The sequence below is a fragment of the Protomyctophum bolini genome (genome assembly GCF_963924005.1).
Source record: "Protomyctophum bolini genome assembly, chromosome: 12".
Taxonomy (NCBI): Eukaryota; Metazoa; Chordata; class Actinopteri; order Myctophiformes; family Myctophidae; genus Protomyctophum; species Protomyctophum bolini.
The window spans coordinates 1,379,650-1,390,785 of NC_137873.1; the positions used below are offsets into that span (position 1 = coordinate 1,379,650).

The window sequence follows — 11,136 nt, forward strand, 5'->3', positions numbered from 1 at the left end:
AAATGGCACAGTTTTTTTGTCTTACCAAGGAGCCAATATAGGTCACAAGCTCTACTTTTTATAAGACCAACTGACAAAAACAAGCACATTTAAATGACAAGATCACAATACTTTGCTACTTTTGCATGTTCTAGGACCGGCATTAATTTCCCCCCCATAAAACAGAAGTTGAAATATGGATACAAGGTTTCTGCCAGACAGCAACGATATGCCCTCACTAGCCTATTCATGAGAAAAATGTATTGGCAATTTGGCCGTCACCATGGCTTGCACATGCAATGCTTTTGGTCACAAGAAGTATCATGACACTCAATCTAAAGAGTGTAATAAATAACTCCAACCTTGCAGACTGCTGGAATATTCGTGCACACGTCTCGAGTAGTCCAGCAGATCAGGGAGGGCAACCGCCACGTCATACGAGATGTGCTTCATTGGTTCAAGAACCTCACTGGCTCTCTGAGACACTTCACTAAATCTCTGGAAAACAATCAAATCAAGATGCAATTTTATGAACCATACGCATCCCTCTTCTTGATCAAGATGCGATTTTATGAACCATACGAGTCCCTCTTCTGGACATATAATTAACAATTGATAACATTGGCAAAAGTTGCATTATGAGCTTAGCTATTTTGGGAGAGAATTGGTAATAGAAAAGAGGGGAAAAGTATACCCAGGTCACCTAACATGTATTTAGAATTTAAGAGGCCAAATTCCAACGCAGCTATAACTTGAAGCGTCAAACACTAAGCCGGAAACCAGAAAACAAGGACATGTTATTAGTCAAGGGAAATTCTACCTGCATCTCGCCCTGGACCTTGTCCTCTAGCTCAGTCACCAGGGCGTAGGGGTCAGACTGGATCGTGTCCTGCAGAGGAAAACAATCAATGACATGTCAGAGACTAGTATGACTTATTATTTCAGTCAGGATATCTGGGAGCCATGTCCAATCTGACCTCCTCCTCCTCCTCCTCCTCCTCCTCCGATGAGCTGCTGTCTATGAGTTTTGCTGCCTTGGCGGGTCGCTGGGCCTTGGGACCGTTCAACTCCTTCACCCTAATAGAAATTACAAGAAAACCCAATCAAGAGGTGAATTGCATCTGCATGGACATTCTCTGTATATGCATGGTAAGGGTCAGGTGTAACGATACACATTACAATACATGGTTGGTGACACAAACGTCTACCTGTCCGCATAGCGCAGCGTATTCATGGTGTAGTCACATGAAGCCATGCTTGGAGACAACAGTGCGATCTGGCGAGAAGGAGGAAAGGTGCAGGTACGTTAATATTCATCGTTAACCAACTGAGCAACATTCATTTGCATGGTTTTAAAGCATTTTTCATCCGTCAGGTCTTTTTAGTCTTCTCCAATCTGTTGGCAGCAAAAAGACCCAAATACCAGTGCATTTGTAATTTTGTAGGTTGTGGGAACTTCCAAGTAGAGAAGTCCTAGGCCAACAGGATTGCTAGCCTATGGTGCTTTATAGAGCCTATACAAAACTTCTAGCCAGCAGTAATTTCTAGCACACATTTTTATTGCTGCCACTATTATAGACAGTCATCATTTGCAAAAACAAAGTGGCCCCGATTCCTTTGTCTGCGTATTGTACAAATAAGTCAGTTATTTCTAGAAAATTGAAATCCATTTGCAAAAACAAAGTAGGAACTAACAGTGAACGATTTATCTTTTGTAGAGTAAACCGCAGTAGGAGAAATGGTGCAACAGTCATGACTTTTGCACAATTATTTCTTTATCACGTGTCACAATGGCACATATTGTAGTCGTGCATGTTATTACTGAAGGAAGGTTGCCTTTTGCATTTATTGACATGCACCTAAATATTTAAAACGCATTGCTTTTATTAAATGTATTTATTCCGAAACACGCTGGATGCCAGTAGGCATTTTAATTGTTCCATGTTTGTATACATACCATGCAGGTCCTGGACTTCTCACCGATGAAGGAGTCTCTGAGTACCTTGGTCAAGGTGCTCAGTCTGAACGGCACATGGTCCCCGTTCCTCCCCAAGGAGCGAATGCATTCCTGTGGGAGTGAGAGAAACACTTTATTCATTAAAAGCCCAGACTACAAATTAATGGAGAAAAAAAAGTTACAATAAATAGAGTGCATGTGTAACTAATATATATTGAGCATCAATATTTTGAAGTGCATTTTAGAATTCTGTCTACCGTATTTTGCAGCTCATGGATTCATGTAATATCCGATCACTGCCTTTAGATGTCACTAAAGGACAGCTGAGATATGTCAGCTTTAACTCAGCATCTAAAACATTAAGCTGGCAAGAAAGAACTTCTGGGGAACTCCGATCAGAGTCTGCCATACCTTTGTACCGAAGTAAAATAGGGTTGGCTAGTTATGTTGCATATTTAGATTATTAATCTGATTTAGTTAACATGAATGTTATTTATAGAGTAGGAAGTAAAATATTAATTTAATTTCCAAAACTGTCACTTCTCAGTCAGCATTCAAACTCTGTGAATGTGTAGATCTATTTTTGAGTGGTGCAACCACTAAAAAAAAAGAAGAATATATATATATATATATATTAGTTACGGCAATGTCTGTGTCCGCCTATGTATGTGACGTTAATGAGCACGAGTATGACTATTAGTACCAGTAGGGGCGCTGTTGTGACAGAAACAGAGAGAGAGAGTTTTTATATCTATGCTTAATACCTTCAGGGCCAGTAGGCTGCGGTTGATCTCATTGGTTTCCATCATCGTGGCACGGTCGTTGCTGCAGCCGTCCGAGCCCCGCTCGTTCCCAGCCAGGTCGATCAGAGAGAACTTTCCGTGCAAGGTCCTGGCGCGGTTGTTGCATCGCAGGACAATCTGGAGGATGGCGTGGGAGCGGGACGAGTTGGCATTCGCAGACGTCTGGCCAGACGTCCTATAGGAGTGACAGAAGAGAACAGTCAGTAGAACAGAGAGTGTGTCGGCTTAGCTTTTAACCATTATTTTTGTAACTTTAGCTGTTGAAAAATAGCCATTTTTGAAAAAAACAATAATAATATATATATATATATATATATATCGGGGAAAAAAGGTGCAAATATTTGAAAATTTCTCAGTGAACATTTGTAACTCAAATATTTGCTTCTGGGGTGCCTGGAAAAATATATTTAATATACTGTACCTGCAAGCACTGCCAACTTCTATGATCTTGATGACGTCCTCCGCTGCAGAGACACCCACTTCCTGCAGGCCGACCACCTGAACCTGCTGCCGATCATCCTCCAGAACACGCAGTTGGGTCTTGTCGTTCAATAAATCATAGACCTGAAATGACAAAACACAAGTTCACGCGATCCTACCAGAACACTTTGTCATGTTGTATTCTAATTGGTGGGGTGTGTGTGGACCAAATGAACCATTACATGGCTTTGTTTAATGCTTTATTCAGATTGATCAATCGCTGAATTCAGCAGTCTGTTATTTCTGGATAATGACCGCTCCGCTCTATAACAGACCGATGACTAATCATACCCTCGGAGCACCAGCTGCGCCCCACTGATTTACTGCAGTTTCCAACATGACAGCCATGTAAACACACACACACACAATGTCATTTGCAGCTAAACATTGCTCTAAAAAGTCTGAAAATATTTGAGCGAGAAATAGACGAAGCAGTACCCGAAAATAGATTCTATTTGATCAACTCACTTCCTCGTTTTCCGACAGTGCTCCAGCCCTGCAGCTGGGCAGGGAGTTCCAGCCAGATATTATCGCTTTTAATTTGTATCTTTTGTTGTGAAGCACTGGTCAATTCTGGTTGTGTTAAAATGTGCTATATAAATAATAGGTTGATTTCTGCCGATATTATATTCCAACCACAATGGAAACAACCTAGGCCTCTTAATAAAGTATTCAATAAATAGCTTCTCATTCAGTAGTCATTCAGTTGTGAAAACAGACACTTGGAAAAGAGTACGAGTACACAGAAGTAAAGATTTTACAACAAATTTGATTAGGCTTTTGTTCTAGAAAAGTTTAATTTATATTGAAGGAAAAATGTTAATTTATCAATGAGTTAATTTACTATTTTTGCTGGTGAAAACCAAGTCAATAATATGGATCATTTTGAGACAGTTCCGATACAGCATTTTTCTGACCAATTATCGTAATCAGATTATATCGTGCAACCCTAGTGATAATTGGTCACCAACAAAATTGTACAATTTCTGGACAGTCAGAAACCAGTCGACCAATGTCATCACCAGTAGGCAGGTTTGGCAAGTATAATTTCGCAAGAATATGGCTTTCATTTCAGCATACCAATTTACCAGAAGAGAATGACTGCAGTTTGTATTAACTTGAAGCCTCCAATGGCAGATTGTGTCCATACTTAGCCCACCAATAAGTGAAACAGAGCGAGTAGCCAGACACTGTGCCATCTTATTAATGAGCATTGAGGGCCGATACAAAGATTAGGTTGAAAATGTAAGTGATCTCTATACATTTGGGTACAACAGCACATGTTTATTAGATTAATAGTTTTCATACCTTGCCATTGTAGATCTCAAAGAAGGAGACGTATGGACAGAGATCCAAGTGGGCATACCTCCGGCTGGTAATTAGGCTGAACACATCGTGGGCTGTGTAAGGGACAAATTATTTTGTCATTTCTGCCATGTATAGCAGATCGACAAGCTCACAGCGCAATGTGAACGGTCAGCGATCTTCAGCTAAGATAATCAGATTTTCAGTGAAGCTAGGGAACCCCATCAACAAAATATACAGGATTAAGTGGTTTAACTAGCCTAGTGGGGGTCGCATGGATTAAAGCAATAAAAAAAATGGATTTAATACTGAAAGATGTTGCTAGTAAGTCCTAGTGTCCAAACCAATCGGTTTGTGAATTAGCACCTTTTCATAAACAATTAGCATAATTATGTTTTGGTAACATATATTTGCTTACATATCTGAGCTCATTAGGAACATTGACCGTGCATTTATTCCAAGTTTTAATGGAAAATAAATAACCAGCAATGAGCCATCTACAAGCATACAATGTGTGGTGCCGCGATGCATTTTATGCTTGACTGCGACCTTTAATCCATGAGGTAGCCATTTAAGACTACATGGTTTTTGGTATGGAAATTGTATGAGTATGGCTTACCTGCCAAGGCATAGATCCCTTTAGTGCTGTTCTGGCGCTTCCCAGAGAAGTCACCTCCCATGGTCTGGAAATAAGTAAAGTGACATACCATAAGCACATGGTACATTCAACCCATAGTGCATCAAATGTGGATCATGTGTTCTCCGGCACTATGAACAGACACTTACATGGGTCTTTCCACTGCCCGTTTGTCCATACGCAAAGCAAGTTGCCATGGCACCATCAAAGATCGACTGGACCAGGGGTTTGGCTGTGAACCTATTGGGGGGGGGGGGGGGAATAATTAATTCCTGTCCTTTTAACCACTTCTGCTGAATGTTGGCCCAGAACAAAAGGGATGCCATGTTTCCAGTGGTTAATTGCAGTCTAAAATGTAGGGAAAATGGGAAAGTCACAATACCTGAGCATAGTAGTGATGCACCGAATATTTGGCCACAGAAAGTATTCGGCCGAAAATGCATTTTCGGCCCATTCGATTTCGGCCCGAATAGGCAGAAAATATATCACAGAATAGTGTATGCAATTAATGCATTCAAAAGAGCTGAATAAATGTTTTATGGACCCATAGTGATTATTTTTTAAGTTTTGCCATAAATCAGGTAGATTTAAAGTACAGCCATGGTAGGAAAAAATATATATACAATATTAATCATATTCAGATAGTCGGTTTTCAGCCAACTGTTTCCTATATTCGGTATTCGGCCAAGAATTTCCCTTTCGGTGCATCCCTAGAGCATAGAGTAGGGAACTGCTAAGATCTAAAGGCCTCGTCTGGTGTTGTAAACAGTGGCATTTCAAACTGAAAGGTAATTCAGAAAATGAAAGTCATCTGCAACATTCTGCTTAAAAACATATGGTGTCGTATGGAGCATGAGCTGGTCTTTTGTTTCACCTCATGGCAAGAGTGGAAAAAAAATGAAAAAATTAGACCGTCCGTGGCTGTATAGCACATTGGGGTTTGAGAAGCACTGGAGTAAAGAAATAGGCCACATGATTACCTGTAGACCATGTCATTAGTGGCGCTCTCGTCAAAGGAGTAATCAAAGTGAAACTCCTGATTCTCCAGGTACTTTGTGAGGTCCACCTTGGTCTTGGGTTCGTGGACCAGCACAGTTCCATTGCCAGGCAGTGCAGGCACATAGACCACATCAATCTCCCTTCTAGCCAGTTCTGGGAATATGACAGATCAGGGAAAATAAATAATCAGCCGTCAAGTGAAAACCTCATGTTGCAGTAACATTTGTTAAATACTCATTTAAAGTCATACTGTATGGAACATGCATTTTAGTGTAATATTCTGTTTTGGCAACACCTCGTGGCTCCGCAGGGTAGAGGATACCAACAATGATTTACTCCATTCCATGAGGTCGCTGTAGGCAACCTCATAGGAACAAAGTATAGGATGCAAGTGGTAAAGGTCAGAAACATGGGAGCACCGAGATGACCAAGAGATATAGCACATTTAGTAGTGTACATTTTATTCCATGCAAAACTGATGACAGGTTTTGATAACATGTTTCTTCTTTAAACATTGTTGAATGGCCCACTTACCTTTATTGTTGAATGGCCGCTTGCGGATGCACACGCATAACTTTTGATCTTCCACCTGTACAAAGAAATTAAGATCAGAATTGAGAAACTGAGATCAGCGATAAGCCATCAAAGATGTGCTAAACTGACATACTAGGTCGTAGGTAGGGCTACAAAATATGGAACATAATCCATTACAATTCACGCACAGTTGCACACCTGGGTTCTATGTGAGCAGCAAACTGGATCAAAAAATTGATACAGCATGCACCCATTGAGCAAAAAAATAAACAAAGTTAACATCTTACTTCATCCATAGGTTTGGGAGGGTTCATGTCCAGGGTCTCTCTGAACTCCTGGATCATGTCATAAAACTTCTGGTTGGGCCGGGAGACCTCTCCAAACTGCAGGAAACAAATGGGAATTAAACCAAAGGACAAATGGAGTCTACCAGCACGCCTCAGGCCTAAATCTGCCAGTCCAGTGAGTCACAGTAGCAGGGACCACAGTTGCAGAAGGCATAGCCACTGGAGCAGCTTTGACATTTTTCTCAGGTGCTACAAGAAATGATTGACGTGTCAATATTGCGCTCAAGAGGAATTACCAAATTTGAGTCCAGCTTTCACCTGAAACTACTGTGATTAAATAAAAATATACACATGCTTGTGCTCAAGGGAGGGCAAAACTTTCCCCGAGATTCCTTGCAAAGCATGAGCGTGCGTCACATGTCGCATGTTCAGGTCTGTAAGTCCCGGAAAAGATGCTTGGCCAGTAATCACTTGAGTGGCAGTGTGACGCAACGTGCCTTCCACAGTTCCCATTGTACTTCCTCTCCCACTGTAAATTCTTCCACCCCTCCAACAAACTGCAACGGCCAATGAGGCATCTATTTGTTTTAAATATCTATGGGGTCTGAAGAGGTGAGTTTTCAGATTAAGGCATTGTATGGTTAGCTCAGACTTGTAGCGACCTCTTATCCCTTTAACATGTTACTAGCCTAGCCTTAGACGATTGACTGGATTCCCTTGGCACAATTCCTAGGCAATTTGTCTCACCTTCCCCCTCTTGGTTTGAGCATCGGGGGGCTTCATTACACCAGACCTTTTGTTGAGTTTGATTTTATCATTTGGAGCCATGGATGCTCTTGGGCCTGTGTACAGAATATGCAACATTACGGTCAGTTAAAAAAACCAAAACAAATAGTACTTTGCTAAGAAACATTTTCTTGTTTAACACAATCGTTCATTGTCAGTTGTAGTTCAGCTAGTGGACAGTGAATAGGATTCCACCCCCCAATCCTGACCTTTGACCATGTTGTTTACAATGTCCTGGGCCTCGTCGTTCTCCTTTGCCTCCTCACGGGGACGATTATAGCCACCGGCATCCTTCCTCACCTTTTTGGTGGCCCCTAAGGAGAGAGAGATAAGAGTTAGTTATAAATATACAGATGCATGCATGTTAGTCTTATGTAGACAGATCAGGGGGTGAAGTGAATACCAACCAGTTCCAGTTGAGGAGAGGGCAGAGTTTGGAGGAGTTGGCTGAGGCTCTACGAATGTGGGTTGAAGTGGCGCCACAAACATGCACCTTTGCCTTGTCGAAGGCCTGGAAACTAAAGAAGTGAAATGCAAGTCAAACAGCAAGCCGAGTTGTGATAGCAATGATGACTTTTACACAATGTGGGAAAGGAGATTTCAAAGTAAACTACAGCATGCACTTGGGGAGACAAACAAAGACTTTGTGCTGGAACGGCAGTCTACAGTAAGTGTCATCAGAATTTCACAGCTCCACAGATTTAACAGTCTGGTTAAATCGGCAGGGCTGCCCTTAAAGCCTGACATGCACCCCCACCGAAAAGTGAAAGGCTAAGCTCAGCAGGTATTAAAAGACTGAAACAAAAAGCACATTAAATCCCATTTGGTGATCATTACGTTATCAATTGAAGACAGTCATTGCATAGTCAGATGTGATAAGAAATTAACACATCTAAATATAATAATAGCTTATGGCCAACTCTGGCACATTTAAATTTGCATGTCAATTAATGTGCATTGTCCGTGTTAAATAAATAAAAAAATCTACACATGTCCCATGTGATGGTGATGGTACTGTACAATACACTCCTTTCCTGATAGGCTTGCATAAAACCATTGAATTAGGATTTCATTTCACCATAACCTGTAACGATTCAACTGAGATATGAACACCTTAACCTGTAACGATTCAACTGAGATATGATCACCTTAACCTGTAATGATTCAACTGAGATATGATCACCTTAACCTGTAATGATTCAACTGAGATATGATCAGCTACACAATCCCAAAACACCCGTTCATGACTATGAAGAATGCTTAACCCATTTTGACCTGAGATCAGATTCTAAAAATGTCTTCTACATCCTGACCGTTTTCTGAAAAAGCTATGTTTCTATGTCAGTGGTTCTTCGATTTTAGCAGACCTACAAGCTCGTAGCAGCTTGTAGATTTTTCAATAGCTAAAGCATAACGTAATGCCAACACCAAAAGGGGTTCCCGCCCAAAATGGGTAAATATGTGATTGTCAGCTTTACAAAGAAACATGTATAGCATGCCAACCTGTCTGTTCAGCCACAACGGCTGCTGGAAAAGAGGCTTTTGTTTTTTTAAATAAATAAATTGTTGGGAGAAAACAGTCAATATATACAAATGCCAAAATGGATGTGAAGCAGAGGTGTAGTGAGCATACCAGTTGGAGGAGCAGGAATCCTGGACGAGCGGCTAAGGTATTTCTGCAAAGGGAAAGAAAAGAGACAGGTGTTCAGTTATCATGACACTATGAGCTCATGCAACAAGCCATATCACTCATGGACAACTTCATCCATATAGTGGTCCTCATTAATGCTCATGATAAGTACCCATTTGTTTCTACTTCGTGTTTCATAGCAGAGATTTAACAGACCACCATTAGGCAGTTTTATTTTCCCCCAGCAAACAATTTCAATGTTTTAGATTAAGTACAATGGATTCCATTACAGCATGCCAACTTTCCAGTAATATTAACTAGAAAGCATGAGTTTCTATTAGATTAATCATCGATTATGTCTCTGGTAAGCAGGTTTTTGAGGTGTCTAGTCCTCCGAGCCACAGTAGACAAAATGATGAAAATGAGTGAAGACCAATTATATGAAGCACACACACCTATGAATGCAGTTTCAGGGGGGGGGAGGGTACATATCTGCACAAACAAGGCTAGGGACATCTCCAGTGCAGGCCACCAATCAGTTTCACGTTACGGGAAAAGCCAAAATTGTCAATATATTGATTGCATGGAAACCTTGTTCACTTGCCTCGTCTTTGGACGGAGTCTCTTTCACAAACAAAGAGGGGAAGCGAAGCAGGAGCTCCTTGTTGCGGGCGCACAGGTCTTCAAAATCCACCTGTACACCACAGATGAACATGGGTAGAGGTTAGGCAGGGTTTCTGTGAAACATTTGTCAACCAAGGGTGAATAATGGCCGACTTAACAAATCCATAAACACTTAAACACCAAGAGAAAAAAACATGGTTAATGTTGGACAGGCAGTATAGTTCGTTAACCCATTAAGACCAGGAAAAGCTATACGATTGTAGTTATACCCATTTCTTTTAACAATCCTGTTGCTATACAGAAACATCTAAATGACACTGAAGCTTTCCCTGTTTTAATATTTTGGAATTTTCCAAAAAAAGTTAGGATTTAGAAGGAGTTTTTCAAATTGGTCTCAGGTCTAAATTAGTCGTTATAGTGGACATGATGGGCTATAAGGTTGCCATATGAATTACATCTGGCTTCGTCACTTGCCTCCTTCCCTTTGGGTGCATTACTCTCCATCCACTCAACCACAACCGTGCCTTTGGCTTCATCCACAGACTTCACCACTGAAGAATGAACTCGGCCTGGTTGCATATAGATTCATGAAATGGGTATGATGAACATGCATTTCATACAGTGGAGTTAAAAATTCCAGAGATGGTCAACTGGATGATTCACTCACTAAGACATAGGGTTATCATGGCAAAGATATTACAGTAGACTCAAACTCAGGAATATGTTCTTTAAAATACCATGTAATTTTCAATCATTGTGGGCCATGTCTTCAGTAGTTTTTTTTCCTGGCTTATGCAAGTCTATCACATACCCAAAGCCTATAATAAACTCATACAAATCATGCTTCAGGTGTGAGACGTACTTGGGAAAGGGCTGAATACTAGCCGCTACCGAGGAAGGCATAGCCTATAGCTGAACAATTTGCTGAGTGCACAGTTGACGATAAAATACATTTTAAAATAAATGACATGGACTGACCATTGCTCCTGCTTATGTTCACAGTCACGCCGAGCAGACTCCCAACAATATGTGCGTCCATTTCGTCGTGGTAAGTAAGTTCTGCCTGCGCCGAAAACACTGTAAAGTAACAAACGGTCGTTAGCCGAACATGACTT

At 41.0% G+C, this 11,136-nt stretch overlaps 1 protein-coding gene across 1 annotated transcript; it reads right to left on the bottom strand.

Moving 5' to 3' along the window:
- Positions 1-894: 894 nt before the first annotated feature.
- LOC308325395 (kinesin-like protein KIF2C) lies at positions 895-10,600 on the bottom strand (the record flags this gene model as incomplete). Its single annotated transcript, XM_080777882.1, has 16 exons — positions 895-1,056; positions 1,188-1,255; positions 1,937-2,047; positions 2,701-2,914; positions 3,161-3,303; positions 4,528-4,619; positions 5,144-5,207; positions 5,311-5,401; positions 6,142-6,313; positions 6,695-6,749; positions 6,982-7,077; positions 7,729-7,823; positions 7,977-8,081; positions 9,401-9,443; positions 10,002-10,091; positions 10,496-10,600. 16 exons carry the CDS (start codon positions 10,598-10,600, stop codon positions 921-923), a joined length of 1,680 nt encoding a protein of 559 aa, XP_080634008.1. The 3' UTR covers positions 895-920.
- Between the last annotated feature and the right edge of the window lie 536 nt (positions 10,601-11,136).